At 40.0% G+C, this 25,952-nt stretch overlaps 1 protein-coding gene across 1 annotated transcript in view; it reads left to right on the forward strand.

Annotated features, from left to right (window-relative positions):
- Fbn2 (fibrillin 2) overlaps nt 1–25,952 on the forward strand; it is a 267,870-nt gene that overhangs the window by 129,892 nt on the left and 112,026 nt on the right. Inside the window, exons 8-13 of the mRNA XM_004651524.2 lie at nt 1,394–1,519; nt 14,524–14,676; nt 16,475–16,708; nt 17,771–17,908; nt 24,194–24,313; nt 25,192–25,317. Of these exons, the coding sequence (XP_004651581.2) occupies nt 1,394–1,519; nt 14,524–14,676; nt 16,475–16,708; nt 17,771–17,908; nt 24,194–24,313; nt 25,192–25,317 (897 nt within the window). The remainder of the gene's footprint in view (nt 1–1,393; nt 1,520–14,523; nt 14,677–16,474; nt 16,709–17,770; nt 17,909–24,193; nt 24,314–25,191; nt 25,318–25,952) is intronic.

Here is a 25,952-nt window from a genome sequence, read left to right on the forward strand (position 1 = left end):
TGTAAGTAGAATTATTTGTCAGCATAAAGAGTGAGAAAGTAATAGATGGAGTAGTAAAGGAAGATAAGGAAAGGGTAGCTAACTTTTCTCTTAAGTGTTTGCCTTGCATTTGCAATAAGCTGTGGCTATTTTTTTTTCTGCCTTTAAATTGAGACATTCTAAAAGCAAATACACAATTAGAAAGGGCAAGAATGATAAAGAAATTAAAAGCACCCATTGGGGGCTGGAGAGATGGCTTAACATTAAGGCACTCACCCATGAAACCTAAGGACCAAAGTTCAATACCCCAGTACCAACATAAGCCAGATGAAAATGATGATGCACTCGTCTGGAGTTCATTTACAGTGGTTGGAGGCAGTGGCATGACTATTCACTTCCTCCACACACACAGTCTCTCTCTGTCTCTCTCTCTCTTTCTTTGCCTCTTTCTCTCATAAATAAATAAATAATTTTTTAAAAAGCTTCCCCATTGACTTTGATTTTAAGTAATTAAGTTCATGACTTCTATAAGTGTTCTCTCCATTCATTGGTCTTTGTTACCACTCTTCCCTTGTAAAAACTGCCAGCACCCATCACCATCCCGCTGGCTTCCTTCCCAGTGGCTTATTTCCTTTTCGAGGTATTAGCAATTCCAGTGTGGCTAATTGGAGCTCTGCTTGACTTCCCACCCCTCTCTGCTCACTGGGTTAGAGGAAAAGTACATGAAAGCGGTATAAATGGTCAGGTTTTCTGCTGTAGGGAAAATTGAAGAGAAGCAGATCTTTCATTAATATGAAAGGAAATAAACTATTCCCAGCATCAACTGAATGCACAAGCGCAGGTAGGTGCAGTAGGAAAGTGGACCCTTCCCTAAATGTCAGAAAGTTTCTTTTTGCCATGTTTCTATTATTATCTTAACTTGAAATTATTTCCAGAATGTTAAGTATGCCATATTAAAAAGTAAACACAAAGACACTTTCTATAGTTGAATATGGGAAAAAAACGCCTTAATGATAATTGTGGAAATTTTTTATAAAAATGTACATATAGTTATTCAGTGTTTAAAAGGTAGTTGTGTGTGTTTGTGTTTGATGGTCTCTAGTAGGATAAATCCCTAGTTGATGTAGAGTGGAAACTGAAATATCGACATCTTTATTTATTTGCAATTTAAAGTGTATGGGGGGGAATAGAGCTAGAGTTTTGTTTTAGTTGGCTTTGTTTTATTGCCATGGGAGGTTACTCTCATCTCAGTTCCCATAGATATGTGTGAGAAATTCCTTAGAGCCTGAAACAAGAGTCTTCAGCGTTACACGATCTGACCTAATCAACCATGAGTACTCTCATACTTTTTTTTTTAAATCCTCTTATTTAATGAAGGCCTTTCTCAATTATCTTCTCCTTCTCCCTTGATTAGACATCGATGAGTGCAGCGTCATTCCTGGGATATGTGAAACGGGTGACTGTTCCAACACCGTGGGAAGCTATTTTTGTGTTTGTCCACGTGGATATGTAACCTCAACAGATGGCTCTCGGTGCATCGGTAAGCCTCGCATTTGAAAGACACAATACACTTCTTTTTTATAGCGACAGAATGATCCACACAAATATGAAGATGGCAAAGATTATGAAACCGCTGAGGAAATGGCTGAAAGACTTGTTTCAGAGTAAGCCGTAAGAGTATTTACCATTATGGAAAAACTGATACACCAGGTACCCTTTATAATCTTCAGTTCTAAAGCCATCTGTTAGCTTCATGTTGTCAAAAATATTTTCAGAATAAAACCAAACAAAACCAAACCAAACAAACAAACTTCTTCTGGACATTATGCTTACCCAGCACTTAAAGACTTATAAAGCATGGAAAAGATATAAAATCTACTGTGAGAGACAGTTTAGTAAGGATGTTTTGTCGTTATGAATCATGAGTGCACTCAACATCTTATTTACTTAAATCTTGCTTATTCATACAAAAATGGTTATTACAAAAAGGAACGGACACCTCTAATTTTGTGTTCCATTCATATCCAATTTAAGGCCAAATAGGCTAGGATGGTCTGCTGTTTTTTAGACAGATGAAACAGTGTTTTGTGGTCATGGTTTAGATTATGCGTCAGGGAACATGCCTTAAGGTTCTTATTGTGAACCCAGAGGTTAGGAAATATCTTGTTTGTTTGTTTTTTTAATTTGTTTGTTTGTTTGTTTTAGAGGTAAGGTTTCTCTCTAGCTCAGGCTGACCTGGGATTCACTATGTAGTGGCAGGATGGCCTCGAACTCACAGCGATCCACCAGGCTTTTAAAAGTATTTTTAATATATTATTTTTATTTATTTGACAGAAAGAGGGAGAGGGAGAGAGAGAATAGGTGCACCAGGGCCTCTAGCCACTGCAAACAAACTCCAGATGCATGTGCCGCCTTGTGCATCTAGCTAATGTGGGTCCTGGGGAATTGAACAAGATCCTTTGGCTTTGCAGGCAAATGCCTTAACCACTAAACCATCCCTCCAACCCTATAGAATGTGTACAATGATCTACCCTCACATTTCTCATGTTGAACAATAAGACTTATCATTCCTGTTTTAAGAGGACAACAGTAAGAAAGAGGCAGAATATGCTCAGTTCTCTTTAGGGACACTTAAAGTTTGTATGATGACAGAATTAAAGAAATTAGCTTGGAAATTAGCCAGGAGTTCCATGGTCTACCAAAGGCAGCAGTCTTTTGAAAAAAAAAAAAAAAAGAGTTATTGGAGCCGGGCGTGGTGGCACACGCCTTTAATCTGAGCACTTGGGAGGCAGAGATAGGTGGATCGCTGTGAGTTCGAGGCCACCCTGAGACTACATAGTGAATTCCAGGTCAGCCAATATATATGTATAGATATATATATATATATATATATATATTTTTTTTTTTTTGCTTACATATATATGTGTGTGTGTGTGTGTGTGTGTGTGTGTGTGTGTATTTATGGAGAGATCTTCTGCAAAAGAACTCCAGATGCATGCACATCTGTGCAGATGGCTTTATAAGGGTACTGGGGAATAGAACCTGAGCCATCAAGCTTTGCGAGCACATGCATTTAACTGCTGAGCCATCTCTGTAGACCTGAAGGGAGCATTCTTGTAATGAGGCTGTCTCACCCTGCTTGGGAAGTTGACACTAATGTCAGTAACTCCCTGAGTGTTCTGTGGGCTCCAGCAGTGGCGTCAAGTGAATAGATTCACAAGATGGTGAACAAACTGAGTCAAGGGTGTAAGTTACAAGCCCCGTTCCACCAAGGACTGTGGCTGGAACTCACTTGATAAAATGTATTGATCTCTCAGGCACCATGCTAACCGTGGTCACTCAGCAGCGAGCATGAGGGATGGAGCTCTTGCCTTCAGAACAGCAGGTTGTCGTCACACACAACAACAGAAGAGTGCTCATAGCAATGGGAGTAGGAACAGTGGTAGTGGTTCTGTAAGTAACAGAGGCTGCTGTGAGCCTTGGGTTAGCTGCTGCTCTCTCTCTGCCTCAGGTCAGGTAAGCATTGAGTAAGACATTCCACGTTAGCATTACTATCACGAGGAGAAGACTTACTGTGGTGATTTTTCTTCACTGTATGACCTTTGGTTTTCTAGTAAGTGGAAAACATTCTGTCTCTTGCCTTTTTTATCCAGGCTTACCTGAGCATTCGAAGCCCTTAAGAACCAGACCCAGCCTATATGCAGGGCTCATCTCTAATGACCTATGACCTCACATGTCCCTTACCAATAACCATGGCCGCCTACCTTGCCTTTTTCCACAAACTCCCCTCTCCCCCCACCCCCGCATGGGAAGTATCTTGATTTCTCTCTTCCGCACTCATTACAACTGAACTCATTCTTCGTTTCAGTTTGGAATGACTTCTATTTTAATAGCCTCTCATGCCTAACCCCACTTTTCCTCTTGGACAGATTGAGTCAGAGCTCCCTATAATATTTTTCATCTCCTTCAGTTCAGGGTATAGTGTCCTGTCAACAAGTGTTTGTACTTTATCCATTGGCCAGATTTTGAGCTCCTGCCTCAGTAAGCTTTAGTGAAATCTTGGGCCTCTTGTAATGATCTTGCTTACATTTTGTGTTCAGTAAATCCTTGAATGAGCAGAAAAATCAACAAAGGAATGAATAAGATAACATTAGCTGAAAGAACCTTGTGCAGGATAATAATGGCATTGTATCATGGAGCCTTTTCAAAGACAAGATGATGTGGTAGTCCTGGATGCTCAGAAGGCAAGAGCTGGCTTGAGAAGCTGAGTCCTGAGCTGGGGTTGTAGCTCAGTTGCTAGGGTGTTTGTCTAGCTTCCACTGAGCCTTGACTTCTGTCTCCAGCACCCTGTCAAGGAAGCATGGTGGTGCGTGCCTTTAATCCTTACACTCGGGATGTGAGAGCAGGAGGAGCAGAAGTTCAAGGTCAATCTCGGCTACATAGATAGTTCAAAGCCAGCCTGGAGTACATAAGTCCCTGCTACAACCAAAAAGAAGCAGAGTCCTGACCTAGAAACACATTCATTCCAGTGCCAACCTCAGACCCCTAGGAAGAGAGAGGCGGTTCTCTAAGATTAGAAGAACGGCTCTCAGAAATTACATAATCAATTTTAAAATTAAGTAAGCACCTTAAATTTTTAAATAAGTACATTACATTTGTAATCAGCATGTGTTTTCCACTTGTGAGCGAAAATAAATCTAGTTTTTTAATATGCTAGAGGTCCTTGGCTTTGAAAGTCTGAGTGTATTTTCTATGACTGAATTTATTTATGATAAAGTTATGTCATGAATATTCCCCTGCTATTTATTTTGTAATTACATACTGCATATACTAATGATAATGAGTTAGGTGAACTCAAAATTTCTTTTGAGTTTGAAATGGAATGTTATTCTGTGAGTGACACATGCTGTGTTCCTTAGCATGCTTCTTGATTCTACATAACAAAAACATTCTCCACACTGTATTATAAAACATCAACAAAATAAATATGCTGAGTTTATTTCACATTATAGAGCATCAATAAACTCGATCCTTCTGTTATGGTCAGAGAAGTAGTTTCATGTGACAGAAGAGGTTAACTGAATATTTTAGTTATGAAATTGGATCATCTTCCCATTTCATTATATGTTAAATTTGACAAATTCCTGAATTCATTTAATCTCACTTTTAAAAAATTTTTTTGTTTATTTTTATTTATTTATTTGAGAGCAACAGACAGGGAGAGAAAGAAGCAGAGAGAGAGAGAGAGAGAGGGAGAGGGAGAGAATGGGCACGCCAGGGCTTCCAGCCACTGCAAATGAACTCCAGACATGTGAGCCCCCTTGTGCATCTGGCTAACGTGGGTCCTGGGGAATCGAGCCTTGAACTGGGGTCCTTCGGCTTCACAGGCAAGCGCTTAACCACTAAGCCATCTCTCCAGCCCTAATCTCACTTTTTGGATGTAGATGAACCAAGCAAGGTTCTCATCTCATCAATCAAGGGCTCATTGCTAATCACCCGTGACCTGTGACACATGTCCCTCATTACCAACTATGACCTCATGCCTTGAATTTGCCCAAAACCCCTTCTGTAGGAAGTAGGAAAGAGGTTTGTTTTTATTTTTTAAACAAACAAACAAACGTAGAATGATAACATAAACCAATTTTGGAAAGAATTGAAATATAACTAAAATCTTCCCCTAAAACCACTTTAATAGCACTGTTTAACGCGATTTACGTCATTCTGGCATTACTGATACCTAATTTCCCCAGCATAGCGTAGGTGCTGGAGAATGACTGACAGCCCTGATAGATGATGAATGCTCAGGAGACGGAAAGCAGGTGGAATGCAGGAGACTATGGCACTGCCTGCTCTGGGTACGGGAGAGCTAGAGCCCTAAACCAGAGACCCCATGGTGCCTGTCATTAAGCTCAGAAGATAAGATTAAGCATGTTGAAGTTCTTATGTAAAATGGTGATGTTTCAGCTCTCAATTCAGTTCTTCAGCACAACACATTGGAGTTTTCCCAAGAAACCAAATCCAAAAAAACAATGTAAAGTGGTGTGTGTATGTGTGTATGTATGTTAAAGTTCAAGGCAGGAGGTAATTCATTGATAAATATTTATTAGTACGAGAAAAATGCCTGATTATTAATGTTTAGATCCTTGAGTGGCAAAGACTAATGATGAACATCTTGAAAGATGGGTAGCAGCTGGACCAATGGGAGGAATGAAGGAGTGCCCAATAGAAAGCCGATGTGGGCAAGACTAGTCGATGCAAGTATCTGAGTGGACTCAGGAGACACTGGGCAGCACTGGCTGGGAAAGAGCTGAGGAAGTCTAGAAACAAATGGAGAAAGATGGGTTGAGATTGAGAGCCCGCTGCTAGGGTTCTGAACTGGCATGCTGAGTTCCAGGTGGATCACGAGGCAGGGATATGGGGAGCGTGGGAAACAACTGGGGACAGTCATGGTATTAGTCAGGGTTCTCTAGAGGAACATAATAGAATAATAGAATGAATTGCATTAAAAGGGAATTTATTGGATTCACTTACGGCAGTAGCTGCTCAGTCCACAAAGCTGGGTACCCCCGCAGTCCCAATCTGACACTGAGGGCCTGGGGTGCCAGGTGGGGGGGTTCATGGAAAGCTTCTGCTCTTCATTCCATGATGGAAAACAGCCAGCATCCAGGTGGGAGTGGGAGGGGAGGATACTTTCCTGCCTGAGCTTCCTTAGATTAAGCCCCCACTCACCAAAGGTGCCACCCACTCTGGGGGAAGGGCTCACCCTGGGGGAAGGATTCCTCCTTTAGTCAATCCTCCCTGGAAGCAAGCTCAGAGACCCACTTCTGGGTAAAGTCTGTGGATTCCTAAACAGATCAAGTTGACACAAAACTTAATCATCACAGTCATCATTCAGTGACATGGCCTGAGGGTCATCATATGTGTTTAAAAATATCAGGGTGCAGGAAGGGTTTATTTAGTGTGCCAGACTCTGTTATGTTGGTGTTAATTTCTGGTGCATGTGTTCATTTGCCAGTAAACACTTGAAGGAGAACTCAAGACACAAAATGTTTGTTTAAAAAAGCTGGAAGTGGGCCGGGCGTGGTGGCGCAAGCCTTTAATCCCAGCACTCAGGAGGCAGAGGTAGGAGGATTACAGTAAATTCAAGGCCGCCCTGAGACTACATAGTGAATTCCAGATCAACCTGAGCTAGAGTGAGACCCTACCTCAAAAAACAAAACAAAACAAAAGATGGAAGTGGGGCCTGGAGAGATGGCTCAGCAATTAAAGGTGCTTACTTGCAAAGCCTGATGGCCTGGCCTGGGTTCAATTTGCAATTCCACCATACCCACATAAAACCAGATGTACGAAGTGACATATGTGTCTGGAGTTGCTTTACAGTGACAGGAAGCCATGGTGTGCTGACAGAGAAAGAGAGAGAGAGAGAGAGAGAGAGAGAGAGAGAGAGAGAGAGAGAGAGGGAGAGAGAGAGAAAGGGAATGCCTCTTTCTCTCTCAAGTAAATATTAAAAGGAAAAAAAAGATGGAAGTGGCGGCTAGGGAGATCACTCAGTTGTTAAAAGGTCCTTTCTTGCAAGCCTGCTGGCCCAACTTTAATCTTCCTCAACACCCATGTAAATCTAGATAAAATCTAGATGCAAAGTGGTTACACACAAGGAGCCTGGGGCAAGGGGAGGCTGAGATACAAAAACCCAGAAGCTCACAAGTAGCAATAGCAAAAGAGACTCTGAAAAATAGACAAAGCAGAGAATCACCCCGGGGTTGTCCTAAACACGCACATGTGTGTGCGCACACACACACACACACACACACTAAGTAAAGTAGGGAAAATCTAGGGGCCTCAAAGATGAAACAGTTGCTGTGTAGCATCGTGTAACTTCACTGTCATAGAGAGTGGTGGTGCAGGATAACAGTTTTGATGAAGAGTGTCCAAGGAAGAGGTTAGGCAGAGAGGCAGAAACTAGTATATTAAAGGTAAAAGTAAACCTGGGAACCACTGTGGTTCTGTTTTTGTATTTTTTTTCCTTGATCCCTATTTCTATCTCACTGGAATAATATAAACATAAAGTTTGCAGGAACGTGCTCTAGGGAGACTTAAGAAACTGCAGAACTGCAGATTAAGGGAGACCTACGCTGGACCTGACCCCGTCAGAGAAGGTATCACAGGTGTCCAATGTCAGGGGACAATGGCCTGCGTTTACCCAGCACTCACCAACTGTCCCCGGTGTTCTGACCTGGGCTAACCTCCCTGTGGGTTTTCTGGCAGAACTGTCCATTTTTAATAAGCAAATCTCATTCAGCCAGAGATGTTTATTTCAGGCTACGACACACAGCTTCTCCCAGGGTTTCATCACATTGTGTGATTGCCCATTAGTTCTCTTCGATCAGGCTTAGACTAAATGTCAGCATACAAAATCCACTTGGATGACCGTACCATGACACTTTAAAATCAGAGGAGGTGAGCGGCTTCCTTTTTCCTGGGAGTGGCTGTCAATAAGACTCGTGCAGCTTAATCAATCTATTTAGCAGTGGTGATAGGAGACAATTAGAAGAACAGAATTGTCTTCCTTACTTATGACAGTTAACAGTCTGAGAATTAAACGTATGCTTAAGCGTTTGAGGTGTCTGTGGTGTTTTTATCTAATTCCTTCTTTCAAGGGATAATGTTTGTAGGCAACTTGATTTCCACCAGGTACGCTTTATTCTAAGTATTCATCCTCATGATATGTTTTTACACAGTGACTTGTAAGGGCTGTGAAATTATAGATGCACTAGAAGACCAGGGATTGTGTGCTGGTTTCCTTTGAACTGTATGTAGCTTCTTTCAAACCTGAGCTGTGGACTACACAGCTCTGTATCTCATTCTGGTGTGTTTTGACTCAAGGGCTGGGAAGTAAGCTGTCTATGTCCTTGCTGTTATTAGAAGAGACTAATTGTGGGCTGGAAAGATGGCTTAGCAGTTAAGTGCTTGCCTGTGAAGCCTAAGGACCCCAGTTCGAGGCTCAGTTCCCCAGGTCCCACCTTAGCCAGATGCACAAGGGGGCGCACGCGTCTGGAGTTCGTTTGCAGTGGTTGGAGGCCCTGGCGTGCCCATTCTCTCTCTCTCTATCTGCCTCTTTCTCTCTCTTGTCTGTTACTCTCAAGTAAATAAATAAATGAACAAAAAAAAAAAAAGAAGAGACTGTGCAAAGTATTCGTGATTTGCTTTCTCTTACACTTCTACTCTCTGAATATGCCCTAATTTTCTCTAGTACATGTTACAGAACCAATGGGAGATTTCCATCTGGTAAAATTGTGCTTATTAATACCAGTTTAAAGACTCCTTCTAATGTAAGGTTTTTCATATTTCCACAGGATGATAATGTAATTCCCTTAATAAAATACCTAAGATTTAGATGAAGTTCTGATTTCTCAGTCACACTGGTATATCCATCAGCGTGAATCATCTCAGCACATATGCAGTGGCAGGCATGACTCGCTGGCCTTGCAAGGCCCACTGTCAACATGGATTTGTGAACTCCTCCCAGTGTAGCTATAGGTCCCCAAACCCAAGGGCTCCTTTAGAATGCCTTCTGAATATATTCCTGCTCTGTTTCGCTTTCCATTCTTATACCTATTACTTCACTCCCAGTGGAATGTTGTGTATCTGGCTCATGAGCATGTAGAATTCTCTTGGTCTCTCTTATTGACTGCAAACTTTATTACATCCATCGTGGTGACTGAAATATTCTGATAGCTGCTAATAACATATAATCACTTTACATAAATATTCCATGTGGGTTTGAAACAGGGTACCTTCTCTAGTTGGTGGATGTTATATTCTAGATATATCCATGAAATTAAACTTGTTGGCTGCCCTGTTTAAATTTTTTCATGCCTATATAATTTTCTTTTACTTTCTCTTGTCAATTACTGTAAGAGCTATGTAAATATTCCACTATGGTGCTAGATTTTTTTTAATTTAATGTAGTTTTATAAGTTTTATTTCATATAATTTGTATTTTTAAATTTGTCCTAAAACTGTAAATTTGCTACAAAATTCTAGAATATTTTCTTGGTAGAATGTTACTTTTCTATTATTTCTGTTCCTCTTCCCAGTGCTTTTATTAGCTATACATTATATTTTCTCTCTCAGCTCTATATTTGTGTGTGTGTGTGTGTTTATGTGCGCATGTAGACACCTTTGAGTATTGTTCCTTGGGCACCTTTTTTGAGACTGGTTCTGTCACTGGCCTTTGGAAATTTCCAAGTAGGCTAGACTGGCTGTCCAGTGAGTCCTTCGGGTCTTCCTGACTCTACCTCCCCAGTACTGGATTTACAAGTATGCACTACTGTGCCTAAACTTATATATACATAAGATTAGATTAGATTTATGTTTAGAGATTGAACAGAAGCTTCAAGGCAGTCACTTTGCCAACTGAGCTATCTCCCCAGCCCTCCCTATTAGCAACTTAAAATAGTGAATGCTTGCCAGGATTAGTGTACCCATTCCAATAAAAGAAAATATTCATTCAGCTCATTTTTCTTTATTTCTTCCTGCTACTTACTTCACTTAGTTACTGATTTTCCTTAAGCTTTATAGAAATCCTTCAAGACTTTCATTAATATTGTTCTTTAGTTGTACTGGTTTTTTGCTGGTTACCTATAGAATCCCTGCCTTAGAACCTTTTGATGAGTTTCTTTGAAGTTCTTCAAAGCAAGAGCTTTGTATAAATTGAAATGTCAAAACTCTATCTGTGGGAAGAGCTTGTAGATAGAAAGGAGTTTCTTTCCTCTCCACACAGCTCCAGCATAGAAGCAGGCTAGTTTCTTAGCAGCCCCAACTATATTTCCAAGATCCTGGGGACAGTTCTCTACAGAGCCTCTAGCTCATAAAGTAGTTTCCTGTTATGTCATGGTGGGTAGAATCTTGGTTGTTTTTATCATATGCATTGTCCCCTTTGAAACTATCACAGGAGAGATTGAGAATTTTCATATTGAATAGAAACTGAAAGATGATATCTAACTGCACACTTCATTCTTAATACTCTTAAGCCTTACCTTAATACCTCACCTGGAAACTCCATGTTGTCCTTCTTTTCACATCTTCAGGGTGATTTTTTTTTTCTCCGTATTTTTTTCCAGGCTATTTTCTTTAAGAGGTACATACATTCAGTGTAGCCATCCCCTGTTCATCTAGAACCAGCACAATATGTGTTGTTTCATTTCACCCCTCCCCCCCCCACACACCATCAAACCTCCTCCTTGCAAAGCAAACAGTAGTAGATATTTGGATGTAACCAAGGTCTCCTCACTCAAAGCTGTGGCATCACTCGTGTTTCTCGAACCTCACTCTCCACGCCCGCTTATGCTTGCATCCTGCCTTGTGTTCTGTAGCTTTAGAGACCATTGTTCATAGTTGAGGACTTTCTTATCTTAAGGCACATCCTGTTTCTGAAGAATAAAACCATCAAGGAAATCTCTGAATGTGATACTTGGGGTTCCTGTCATGCTTACGATAAAAAATGACCTGTGAAATTTTCCCTGGTACAAACTATCCAGACTCAACTCTGAGGTTTGAATGCCTTGTGCACTGCATGCATCCGCGTCAGAGCTTGGGTGTCTTTGAAGGAGTGGAAGGATGCATCCTAAGTCTTACAAGATGGATCTCAAAGCCAATTTGTTTGTTTCATAGTAGCTTAGAAGCAATCTCAGAAATAGCATGGGACATTCAAGGAGATGGGGCATTTACTTTAAAAAAAAATACTTTATTTATTTACTTATTTGACAGAGAAAGAGGGAGAAAGTGAGAGAATGGGCACAACAACGCCTCCAGCCACTACAAACAAACTCCCGACCCCTTGTGCATCTGGCTAACATGGGTCATGGGGAATCGAAGCTGAGCCCTTTGGCTTTGCAGGCAAATGCCTTAACCACTAAGCCATCCCTCCAGCCCTGGGGCATTTATTTTAAACCCTGTATTTAATGCTAAATATATTGGCCTTTCATATTAGCAGATTTATTTTCAATTAATAATTTGAGTCTCATCAATAACATGCAACTCCTGATGGCTGTGGTCTATCTTCTTGTAACCATGGGGAAAATTTCTTTGAAAGTATCTTCATAGGCAGGCATGGGGGGACATGTGTGTAATCTCATTATACTGGAGGCTACCAAAGGAGGATGTCAAGTGTGAATTATGCACACATGCATGCATCCCTGTGCCAGATCCTTCGGTGTAGTAAGGCACAACTTCCTGACCGCAGCAGCACTGCTCAACTCAGTGTTACTTCAGCTTCTGAGCTCCCTCCCTGCTTTACCTTCTCATCGACATTCACTTATCCAGTTACCCCTGATTCTTAAAAAATTCTCACCCAGCCACAAAGGTCACAATTGTGTATAGGCTCTGACGACTTGCAGACATGAAAATCCACCTGAGTACTTGTCTGGGTTCCAGGCTCATTTATTCAGCGACCCAAATGTGCCATTTTGAAAGAGTAACCTGCACTTTTGTGTCTTCTAATCTTGTTTCTCCTCTCGTCGTCATCAACTGAGTTTTGTAAGTCAAAAATTTAGGAAGCTCTAACATTCTTTCCGGCCCCTCTTTAGCAAATTTCCCTGAGCCATGCTGGGTTCATTTTAGGTCTGCTTCAGTGATGAGGACTTGGGAGCCTCTGTGTCTCTGGATCTCTGGTTTGGTAGGAGTTGATTGTTCTCTGTGTCTGTCTCCTTCACCCTTGTGCTGGTACCAGGTTCACCAAGAAAACAGCACTCTTGCTTGAAAGAATGTCAGAGCCACACGTTGGGTCATGATACACAGGGGTCATGATACACAGAGACATTTCCTCCTACCCATAACTGATGGCTAACCCCACAATGCACGACCCATATACCCCAACAAGAAGGGTCCCTATGGAGGGGGGAGGACACGGAGGATGTTAACAATGGTACCAACTAGACTGTATTCACTGAGTACAAAACTAATTAATAAAAAAAGAAACTGTTATAACAAAAGAATTCCTACTACATGTAAACCTCCTCATTAAAAACAAAAACAAAAACAAAAAAAATAGGAAGCTCCCAATCTTCAGTACCCTGCACAAAACCAAGTTTCTAGTAGCTGAGCCTTCAAAGAGGTCTATCATCTACTCTCCCTTAGCCTTTTTACTGCCAGTGCCCTCATTAAAGCCACCAACATCACTCACCTCCAAGTCTGTGTGCTGTATCATTGGTCTCTTGCTCTTTCTTTATTCACTTCTCTTAGCAACCAAAGAAGTGATCATAGAATGTCAACCATTCTCCGTTTTTGTTTTCTAATTGAAATCATCCAAAAACTCTCACGTAATTCAAGTAAAATTCCAAAGTCCTTTGCTTCAGCGCCCCATGATAGCCTCCGAGGCCCTGTCTGTCCCTCCTGTCCTTTTTAGTATGGACTGTGCTTCACACATATCAGCAAACCCTCTTCCTCTTCAAGCTGCTCTGCATTTATCCCATGTCTCTGCTCAGATGTTGGTATTTCAGCCTGCCTTGGGCTGATTCTGGTGGAGGATTGCATATGCATGTGTGCATATGTGTCGTCTGAACATGTGTACATGTTTATACATGTGTGGGCATGTGTGTACAGGTGCAGCGTATGTGCATGCAGATGGAGGCCGTGCTGGGGAATGCCATCTGCCTCTTTGAGACAGGGTCTTGAGAGACCTGGAGTTTACCAGCTATGCAAGACTAGCTGCCCAGTGAGCTCCAAGGACCCTCTTTCCTCTCTGTCCCCTGTGCTCGGCACTTTACGTGGGCACTAGTAATCAAACTCAGGTCATGGTGTTTCCAAAGCAAGCAAATTATCAGCTGTTCGGTAAGCTGTTGCTGCGAAACAAATATTCACAAAAATCTCCATGGTGGCTGGAGGGATGGCTCAGTGGATATCACACTTGCCTGCCAAGCCAGAGGACCTAGGAGTACCCACATAAGCTAGATGCACAAGGTGGCACATGCGTTTGGAGTTTGTTTTCCGTGGCTAGAGGCCCTGGTGCACCCATTCCCTCTGTTTCTTTCTGTTTATCTCTCTCTCTTTTTCAAATAAGTAAATAAAAATAAAAATATTTAAAAAGATCTCAGTGGTGGACAATAGGACACTGGTGGATCAACTGGGGAGTGAGTTGACTTACTACTTTCCATCAAGCTCGGAATAAGTTTGACTTGTCATTGAAGTTTCTCAGCTTCATGTGGAGTAAGGCAATGAACAAATGTATAGGATTTAGAGAATAAAAGAATGGATTGATATAATAGAAACTAGTTAAAAATAATTCACTTTGCCGGGCGTGGTGGTGCACGCCTTTAATCCCAGCACTTGGGAGACAGAGGTAGGAGGATTGCCATGAGCTTGAGGCCACCCTGAGACTCCATAGTGAGTTCCAGGTCAGCCTAGGCTAGAGTGAAACCTTACCTCAAGCAAACACAAAAATTCACCTCATCTGTCCTCTTGAAATGTGAAAAGATTGCCATGGGAGCCTGAAGTAATTCTTCCATGTCTTCTGTTTTGTTTTGTTTTTTTTCTTTACATGGTCAGATCAGAGAACAGGAACGTGTTTCTCGGGCCTGATGAATGGTCGTTGTGCCCAAGAGCTCCCTGGCAGAATGACAAAGATGCAGTGCTGTTGCGAGCCTGGCCGTTGCTGGGGCGTTGGGAGCATTCCTGAATCCTGTGCTGTCAGAGGCTCTGGTGAGTGGCAGGCTGCTGGCCCGCACTGGCCGCGTGTGGTGGCCCTTCTCCTTGAAGGTGGCTCGGCTCATATTTGAATTCTTTTAGTGTCTTCACTGGCTGAGCACTGTCGTGGGGAACATGACAATATTTATTTGGAATAAGTTTTGACAATACCCAATTTACTGGCTCTGTTTTGTGCAAATTAAAAACAAATATTTTGAATGTCAGTTTTCAGTTCCTTCCTTCCAGGGCAGAGCTTTCACGTCACTGAATGACAGTATTCTCCCTTCCTTTTCATTTTATTTCAGGAATACTCTCAGCTTTTAATGAACCACTCCTTGGAGATGATTGCTTTGCTTGTCATGACCTTAAAAGTTAATTCCTCTCACTTCCTTTGCTATAGGAAATGCCTTACAGCCGAGTCTATATTGGAAATGTACCTTAGGATGAATGAGAAGTAGTTCTTCTCAGAATACATAGCATGAATAATAAAGTATAATTAATATTTATGATACTAATATATTGATATTTTTATTGTTGTTTTTATATAGAATTATAAAATCATAAAAATGTTTCTGAAATTTACTTTGAAGTCAAACATTGTATATTCAGTTTTGGAGATAAACATAAGGTATATTTTTGCCGGGCGTGGTGGCGCACGCCTTTAATCCCAGCACTCGGGAGGCAGAGGTAAGAGGATCGCCGTGAGTTCAAGGCCACCCTGAGACTCCGTAGTGAGTTCCAGGTCAGCCTGGGCTAGAGTGAAACCTTACCTCAAAAAACCAAAAAAAAAAAAAAGATATATTTTTCATTCTTTCTTAATTGCTGCCATAATCTACCAAATTCAATCAGTTTAAAAGAAAACAGGGGTAGAGAGACGGCTTAGTGGTTAAGGTGCTTGTCTACAAAGCCTAAGGACTCGTGTTCAACTCTCCATGTCCCACGTAAGACAAACACAGTGACACAAGGGTGCAGTGTCACCCATGTGCACAAGAGGGCGCATATGTCTGGAGTTCTTCAATTAAAGAGGCTAGAGTCCCTGCCTCACCAGTTCTCTTTCTCTCTCTCTCTCTCATAAAAAAAAAAAAAGAGGCCAGTTTGTTGGGCTTGCCTCAAAAAAAAAAAAAAAAAAAAAAAAGTTAATGGCTTGAAAATAAAACTGGAATCTTCCATTTTGACTAATAACATATAACTAATAATTTCATCTCATATAATATCGTACCATAATTCTATTAATAGATAAGGAAATAAAGCAGTTAGTATATTCTTTCTTTGCCTTACTTAATTTTTATACTTGTCCAACTAAGGCCATATTTTAAAACTTACTGGATAATGTCTATTAAAAACCATATTAAAAATAACATGATTCTGGACTATATTAATAGATAATAATAACTTACCAAAAAAAAAAGACTGGAAACCTTGGGGAGGTTTAAAAATACTGATGAGAATTCAATTAAAACCAAACATACAGATTGAATTCCCTCAAGCTTGTTTGCTTTCTCAACTAAATTCCTTGCAATTGTAGTCATGTCAGGAATTTTCTGGGTTATACTTAAGGCTATAATATAAAATCACACATATAAATGATTACTCATGTAACTCAGTTAAAGTAATTTGGCATATAGGTTTCAAATATGTTTAATTATTATTTTTAATACCTTTTATTTGATAATTACAGTGTTGGAAATATTTAGCTAGATAACTTAGTCATTTATATTGTAGAGAACAGGTCCACAAAAGTGAACTGTTATAACTACTGTTACTGTGCAGAGAGATGTTGGTTTGTGTTTATCTGAGCTTTCTCTCCCCCCAGAGGAACATCGCAGACTGTGTGTGGATGGACTTCCAATGGGCGGGGTTCCAGGAAGTGCTGGCTCCAGACCAGGAGGCACTGGGGGGAATGGCTTCATCCCAAATGGCAATGGCAATGGCTATGGTCCAGGAGGGACAGGCTTCCTTCCCATTCCTGGAGGCAATGGCTTTTCTCCAGGCGTCGGTGGAGGTGGAGTGGGGGCCGGGGGACAAGGGCCCATCATCACTGGGCTGAGTAAGTGACGCCATCATCTCTTGACCCTTGAGTTCTTAGTGTTGCTATAATATGTAACATGCAGTTTCTATTTTTTTTTAAAAGTAGTGTGTGTATGTGTGTGTGTGTGCACATGCACTGTGTGTTTATAAAACTACTTCAAGGTATAAAATATAGTAATACTAAGCGTAAGAAAATGAGGCAGGAAAATACCTGTTCTATCCCCATTTTTTTTAATGGGGACAAAAAAATATATGATATATGTTGTGTGAAAATGCAAAGCAATTCCATGAGCACTCCAGTCCATATGATACCATCAAAAAGCTCCTTATTGATTTCAGTGTAGCTCGGCTAGCTTGTTTCAGGTGCCCTAGTCATGTCTCAACCAAGCAAACCATTCTGGGTGTCCATCTAAATATTGTAATGCAGGTTTTTCTTTTCCTCACTCTGTTCTTTTTTTAATTTTAATTTTTATTTTTATTGCTTAAGTAATAGAGAAGCTGCAGCTTCAACCCAGAAAGAGCAGCCAGACCCTGGACATTTAAGCATGCTCTTGCAAAGGTTCGCCCCAGTTGACGACGCTGCCCAGTGACCTGCAGGGCCATGTTTATTCTTGCTTTGGAACACTGCCTGTTTACTATGTCTAGATATACATCAAGTTACAGAAAACGGGGCGGGGGGGAGTTAATGTGTGGTAGAACATTCCTGAAATTTTAAAAAGGCATTGTCGACCAAGTTTCCAGATGTGTAACATAGCAAAGGCAACTTGTAGCCATGTGTCTCCAATACAGTTTTTAAAATCTTCTATTTTAAAATATAATAAAGCAGGGAGGTGATAGGATGAATATCAACAACATACAATGATATATAGTGGACCAAAAGTCATAATAAAACTCATAACTTTGCATGTTATCCAAAACTTGAATAAAATTATTAAAAACTAAATAGAAGAAAGTTTCAACCTCACCCAAAATGTAATATGGAAGAGTGTGGGCTTCTAATATATCCTTGATCAAGTCAACATGACGAAGATAATACATGTTATAATAATTAAATATGACCTTTGTTTTAATTTTTCCATAGCAATTCTGAACCAGACAATAGACATCTGTAAGCATCATGCTAATCTTTGTTTAAATGGACGCTGCATACCTACTGTGTCTAGCTACCGATGTGAATGCAACATGGGCTATAAGCAGGATGCCAATGGAGATTGTATAGGTAAGTTCACAATTCTTAAGTCTTTCTTAGCTTTTTAATTGCTATTGGGCTATGAGAACATTTGGACTGAAGATGATTCTGAATGTGTTTCGAAATCATTCTGCCGCTTCTTTGAATATGCTGTTTGTATCCCTGGACTCAACCGTCTCACTGAGCTAAGTCACCTCAAGAATTTCACATCCTCTCGCTTCCTAAATGTGGTCTCTGTCTCTACCTTTCCCTTTCTTTTTCTTTTATTCTTAATCTGAATTAGAAATGAAAAGGTTTCTATGTGATACTGACTTTATATTCAATGCAAAGATGATTTACTGCATTCAAGATCACAATAGGCTACTAAGTCCAAATATGTAAGTACTTTGGTGTCAAACCCATTTAAGCCTATTTTTAAATTTTTATTTCTTTATCTGTGCATGGGAGGAGGGCATGCCACTATCTCTTGCTGCTGTAAATAAACAGATGTATGTGCCACTTTTCCCATTTATATTTAAGTAGATTCTGGTGAATTGAACACGGGCTACATCAGCAAGCCTTTTGGAAGTACCTTTAACCACAGAGCCATCTCCCTAGCTCCCACTTAAACTCATAAAAAAAATGGATAATCTAGTATTAACTGACTTACAGAAATGAGTAATGAAAATATATTCTACTGTTGGGAGGCTCACTACTCATCAAAGTGCTGAGAATTTACAATGGACTGCTCAGCACTAAGTGAGGCCACTCTTTTATACCAAGGCTGAGGAACCATTGTGGAGGAAGCAGAAAGAATGTAAAAGCCAAAGGAAGGAGAGGCTTACTTACAATACTGTCTCCCAGACCTAAACTGGTCTTGATATATTTTTCCATGACCTCAGAGTAGCTGGCACTGCCTACACATGACCTGCATAACAGGAGGGAAAAAACATGATGACTTCAGGATAGAAGAAACACTAGATGTTGTAGATATAGAGAAAAAGGAAAAATGAGGGAGGTGGAAGGGATTGTGATCATGGTATATTGTCTACACGTATGATGAAGGTTGTCAAGAAAATGTTTAAAAAAAGAAACTAGTAGTGAAAGTTTGAACAATTCATTCATTTAAAAGTAATTATGAGAATGTGCCTGGGTGATGAAACATATGTAAGACCTGGCGTTCATTCCTCAGCACTGCAATACACAAGTAATGAATCAATAGAATTACCCAACACACATACCCCCCCCCCCCGCAGAGAATGACTGAGGCCTTTTAGTCTCCACAATGAATACCAATATCCCCATAAGCCCACCAAAGACAATCCTCATCAGAATTAGGGCAGGGAAGAAGGGGTCTAAAAGTACAACCATTTTATAAAAAATCAATTAGTAAGCCGGGTGTGGTGGCACACATCTTTAGTCCCAGCACTCAGGAGGCAGAGGTAGGATGATCACCACGAGTTCGAGACCACCCTGAGACTACATAGTGAATTCCAGGATAGCCTGAGCTAAAAAGTGAGACCCTACCTCAAAAAACAAAAACAAAAAAATCAATTAATAATAATTTAATTTTTTTTTCTTTTGAGGCAAGCCCACAAGACTGCCCTTTCTTTTCATAAGAGGGAGCAAGAGAGAGAGAAAGAGAGAGAGGGTTGGCGTGCCAGGGCCTCCAGCCATTGTAATCGAACTCCAGATGTGTGTGCCACCTTGTGCACATGTGCATCCTTGTGTACTTGTATCACCTTGTACATCTGGCTTATGTGGGATCTGGAGAATTGAACATGGACTTCATACTTCCCAGACAAGCGCCTGAACCACTAAATCACCTCCCCAGTCCAATAAATTGTTTTAAAAGAGTTACACAAAGGCTTTTTCTTCAGACTTGTAATACTTTAGAGCAACGATTGTGTGCATATTTTATCAGAGATTGCAAAAGCGTCCTCATAGGTCAAGTCTAATTATTCCTGTTTGATCAGTAATATCTTTTAGTGCAAAAGCCTTTTATATTCTTTGATGTCTCAGAGCTGTTGGCAGAAGGCCCTGCCTGACTTTGCCTCAAGGCCTTGCCACCTCTGCTTCCTTGGTGCCAAGTTAACTGTGAGGAAGAAAGTAACGTCCTAATGCAGTTGTGCAGACAGCTGCCAGTCGGGGAGAACCTGAAAGCCCAGTGGCTTCTAGAGTTCCAGAGAGCCCCAACTTTGTTCTGGGCCACAGATGAAAAGTTTTTCAGTGAGAGAGTTGTGTGCCACTCACAAGACATTTTCTCATAAAAGTAAAGATAGGCTCAGGAGATCTGGTTACTCAAATTTTACTTTAATTGATTTTCACTACTTAACTGTGGCCTAATAGAGACAAGGAAGTCAGTGAGAGCTCTGACCCAGTAGCAGGTTCTACAGTAGTGGACTACATTGGTATTTGAGTCGAATCTGAAATTTCCCTGGTGAATTAAAGAAAAGTCAGCATTTGCAAATTTCTTCTTCCTTACTAGAGTTCTGAACCAATTGATTGATAGAACCCATTTCATATAGTTCCACAGATTTTTTTTGAATGCTACGTTTACATATATGGTCTAGGCTTCCTATTCGCACTTGCATACTTTGAATTTCTTTTATTTTTTTTTTTTAATTTTTTTTTTGGTTCATTTTTTATTTATTTATTTGAGAGCGACAGACATAGAGAGAAATACACATAGAGGGAAAGAGAGAGAATGGGCGCGCCAGGGCTTCCAGCCACTGCAAACGAACTCCAGACACGTGCACCCCCTTGTGCATCTGGCTAACGTGGGACCTGGGGAACCGAGCCTCGAACCGGGGTCCTTAGGCTTCACAGGCAAGCGCTTAACCGCTAAGCCATCTCTCCAGCCCACATACTTTGAATTTCTGAAGAACTTGGTCATGATCATTAGCTCTACTTATTTGCAAACATGAATCATTAATTCACTTGCCATTTTGGCCTCATGTCTGCCTGAACAGGCTAGCACTAGACTTAATAAGGACCTTGTTTTACCCAAGCTGATTTTTCTTCCCAGATGACACTCATGGAATATTTTCTCATTTCCATAGCCCGTGTGCCTATTGAAGAATATAGGCATGCTGGGAACTTATTTTTAGAAAATAAGCAGGAATATCAAGCTCTCAAGGTGATTTTCCAAGTTTTATTGTCTTAGTGTCTGTTTCATATTGAATTAATTTTTGTCTTATATGAAGTTTGGACTGCTCTTTTTTGCATATAAATAGGTATCAGTATTACTGGAAAGACTCTGTTTAATTGATTTTGCATTTTAATGTTTATTCTTAATGTTTGATTTATAATATATATACAATATTGCCTCTTACACACTTACTCAAACAAGATTTATCAAACTGTAATTTGATTGACTATTTCTTTATTCATTCTTACCATTCATGTCTTCCTGAATTACATGCCAATTCACAAGTAAATGAGTCCAAATGTTAACATTTTCTGTAATTTAGCCTTCATTCTAGGTTTGCATCCAGGTATACCTAATTCTCCCTTGTAAAACCTTGTACTTGGTGAACCAGTGATATAAAGATGAGCTACCATTGGAGTGGAGAGATGACTTGCCTCACAGGCATGAGGGCTTGAACAGTCTATGCTGAAACGAAACTCTGCTACTCTCTCAGTGTCTGTTTAAGTCAAACCATTGCTAAGAATTATTTTAGGGGCTGGAGATATAGCTTAGTGGTTAAGGTGTTTGCCTACGAAGCCAGATGACCTAGGTTTGATTCTCCAGGACCCATGTAAGCTAGATGCGCAAGGGGCACATACATCTGGAGTTGGTTTGCAGTGGCTGGAGGCCCTGGCATGCCCATTCTCTCTGTCTGTCTCTCTTGTATCTCTCTCTCTCTGTCTCTTTTTCTACTTGCAAATGAATAAACAATTTTTTTTTAAAAAAGAATTATTTTAACTCTGTTCACATAATTTATTCTGGGACAATAAGAAAAAATTTTTTATTGGGCATGGTAGCATACACCTTTAATCTCAGCACTCAGGAGACAGAGGCAGGAGGATCACCATGAGTTTGAGGCCACCCTGAGACTACATAAGTTAATTCCAGGTCAGCCTGGACCAGAGTGAGACCCTACCTCAAAAAAAAAACACAAAAAGAAAAACTTTCCCTTTGGTCATGAATAATCTAGAATTCTTAGAATTTTTAAAAAGCATTTTCTAAGTTGGCATATATTTTGTTAAGGACAAATCCCAGAATTTCCACAATTCCTTTACTTGTCTTGGGAGTTTAAAGTCCCATGAATGTTACTTAAAAATATTCAGACCATAACAGAAACATAGTAGTAGTTGAATATTTTTATTCCTATATGCACTACGACCTTGAAATAATGAATTGTAAGACACAAAATAATGAAGGGGCATGAGATGTATATTTCAGAAGACAGTGGTGGCCATTTGTCATTATTCTAATACCTCATATCTGGGGAATATAAAACATGATTAATAGTAAAGTGCTTCCTCATGTGCATAGGGCTAATACCCAACACTGCCAAACTAATTAATAAAAATAAGTGAAACTTTAAATCTTACCATAATCCAATTAAACAAACAACATGAAACAAATGAGGTTGAAAAGGCTCATGGAATTGTAAAGTCATTAATAACTTTTGGCAATTGGTGTCATCTCCAATGAAGAAGTAAGAATGATTATATCTTATATGTGGACTGAAGACTTAAGGTCATCTCAGAAGGTCTAGCGGATATCTATGAATTACTACTGCATGGTAAAATAGTGGGGAGTGCTGTCTTAGAAATAAACTCACAGTCTTTGGAGCAGGCTCTCATAAGGAGAGAAATGCCTCACAGCATGGCTTCCCAGTTTTCCTGAAGAGAGGAGGCTGTACCTGGTCTTTCTCATGATTGATCTTCACCTAAAGAGAGCTTTTCCCTGAGGCTTCCTCCAAGATGCCTCTGTGGTACATTTTTAATTGTTGGATGTCAATAATTTTCACACTGATAATTTAACCTGAAGGTGCTATTTCATAATAGTAATTCTACTGATTATACCAAATATGCATGCTAACACTCTAAACTCTCTCTTCCCATTCTGCTACATTCCTTTGGCTGGGTAGAACCGATGTTATCAACCCAAAGTTTCAGCGTAAGTGACTTTTAATGGGCTGGAAGGGTGCTTAGATGGATTGAAACAGCGTTTAATCTTTCTTATTCTCTATAGCTTTTTTTTTTTTTCTTTTATCCACCGTGAGGTTTTGTTTTCCTTTTCTCCCTTTACTAGAGAGAGCTTAATTGCACTCTGTTGGCAGCTTTATCTAAGTGAGGGCGGGTGCGTGTGACGGGGTGCAGCCGGGCCCGGAGCGCCTGGGACGGTGCGGTGTGTTTGTCTGTGCTCCAGTTTAGCTGAAATTGTGATGCTAATGGCTTCTGCATGTACCTGAACTGGCAAGTCATGATGCCAGCTTTTCAACTTGCCAGTGTTCATAATAATAGTGAACACTGCGAAGAAAAGGTAAATTAAACTTACATTGGCACAAATGACTTCTCTAGGAATGGCCGGCTTGATTTGTTCAATCTGTCCTTGGGTTCTGCAGTTGCTGAATCCTCCCGAGGGTTTGCATTTAATGCAGCCTTAGACCTTGAGTAAAAGGGAGCAACTTTCTCACATTTCAGATCAGAACCAGGATTCGCATAAAATTTCATTTTACGTGGAAAAAAAAAATCCTCAGTGACAATTTTAAGACCTTAAATGAAGTTAATGAACGAACTAGCTTTGTTTTAACCAGCTTGTGTTTTCTACCCCGTTATATTTGTGACCATAAAGTTAAGTCTCAGTGAATATGCCATTGTTTGTGTAGGTGAGTTCACAAAAAAGCAATTAAAAATTCCACAATCCATCTATCTCTGTCTTTAAAACGAACAGGACTCACTGACCACATGAAACGTGTATGTGTATCTTTAGAAACCATTCATTGCTCTTCTGACACTGTAGAAAGCCTCAAGCTGCTTGGAGCAGATGGCTGTAGATAAGTGTTACAGCCTATTGAACTTGGATGTTTGTTTTCAAGGCCGGCTCTCATAATCATTTGGGCATCATTCCAATTGGAAAATCATTTCCTGATTAAAGCAAATTTCCCTAGTACTTTCCAATAAGCATTGTTTTTGTAAATCTCCAAATTAGCCTCTGTATGTATTTGAAGCAAGTAATTTTCATTCATTTATAAATGCCCTCCTATTTAGACTATGACCACCGACTGGCTTTCTCTCCGGTTTGGGAGGGTTAATTGTACTCTAAACAAACATCTCCGCAAATGGAATGAAGTCTGTAATGGTTTCTTTTGCTGTTCACAGATGTTGATGAATGCACATCGAATCCCTGCACTAATGGAGATTGTGTTAACACACCTGGATCCTATTACTGTAAATGTCATTCTGGATTTCAGAGGACTCCAACCAAGCAAGCATGCATTGGTAAGGCAGTGTTTCTTCACATCAGAAAATGTTCCCTGAAATATTGTGACTAAAATTCTCAAGGCTAAAGGAAAGTTACTGAAATAAGATACAAGCGACATGAGTTCTATTTCAACTGTTACAGATTTGTTTCATAATATCTTTGGATCTACTTTCTTTAAACACAAACAGCATTTGCATGTATAATCATGGCTTCAGAAGAAAAAAAAAAATAACTTGTCTGTTTTCTTTCCCTACAACACAGCTTCCTTTCTCCAAGTTAACATCTGCATTACCCTTCTCTGGTTAAGTGAGCCTGAGCTTTGTAGTCATTTTCAACTTCTGGTTTCTTTGAACCCCACACAGCCCAACACCCAGTAAAGCCTCGTCTGCATTCAGTTTAATTGTGACATCCACCACCATCATCCAACTCTACCTCACCACTGATTCATCTCAGGATCTTGTACCACATGACTCTGCTTGTCTTTGTCATTTCTGTTCATCTGTGTGTAGTTGCTTAAATTGACTTTCTCTAGTAGTTTTCATCACAGTTCTCTGAAGCCAGAAGGTTCACTTACCCAACTCTAATTCTGCCGTTGAAGGTCTTCACCCTGTATGTCAGAAACAGCTGTACCTGCGATTCCAGCTCTCTACCTTCTCTCACTTCACACCCCATTTCCTTTCTTCCTTCTTTCCCTCTGCTTCCAGTATATGGCCAGTAAAGTTGCTTCCTCTTCCAATCTAATAAAAAAAAAAAAAATGGTGAAAAAATACAAATTTTGCTGAATCAACATAATCTTGTATCCTACACATTAAAATAAACTGAATATTTTACATTACACCTACCTTTCTGTGTTTATTTCAAAAGACTAATGTTCACCCATCTTTAATCTGTGCAGATATTGATGAGTGCATTCAGAACGGGGTTCTTTGTAAACATGGTCGGTGTGTGAACACAGATGGAAGTTTCCAGTGCATTTGCAATGCTGGCTTTGAATTAACTACAGATGGAAAGAACTGTGTTGGTATGGAAATCTTTTCTTCTCTTGAAAAAGAATTTTAGAGGATGTACAGTTTTATTTAGAACCATCTATACTATTTCCATGAAATCTTCCACACCTAATTTGTGAGAGTTCTTTTGAAAACTGAAAATAAATTAAAATACAAATATTTAACCTAAGACTATTAAAGCAAAGAGAGGGAATTTTTTGTTTAGAAATATTTGTTTCAAAAGTGAAAAACAACTTCTGGATATTTCCTATAGGATATATATTTAATTGTAAGTAGCAGTTATTTTTCATTCATTTAAATAACGTAGCACATCCTATATTAAAAAAAAAAAAAAAAAAAAACTTAAGATGCTGGGGTTGCAACACAACCAACATAGAGGTTTTTCCTCCTCCCCAGTTCAGGGAAATGTAGCAGTGTTCAACATCATGTTATTTTGCTGATGTGTGGCTGTGCAGTACACGCTAACAGACATATTCTACTCACACACTAGCATGACGGATCTCATTCCCTAAGGACGATCCAAAAGTTCACATGCAGTAATGTGTACCATTGTTTATTCGCTCATAGAAAAAAACACCACTGAAATCCTGTTACTTTTCTTTGGTGAAATAAAACACTATGGTTTATGTGGTTTTAATAGCAGCTACGC

This window comes from Jaculus jaculus, chromosome 14 (assembly GCF_020740685.1).
Source record: "Jaculus jaculus isolate mJacJac1 chromosome 14, mJacJac1.mat.Y.cur, whole genome shotgun sequence".
NCBI classification, from domain to species: domain Eukaryota; kingdom Metazoa; phylum Chordata; class Mammalia; order Rodentia; family Dipodidae; genus Jaculus; species Jaculus jaculus.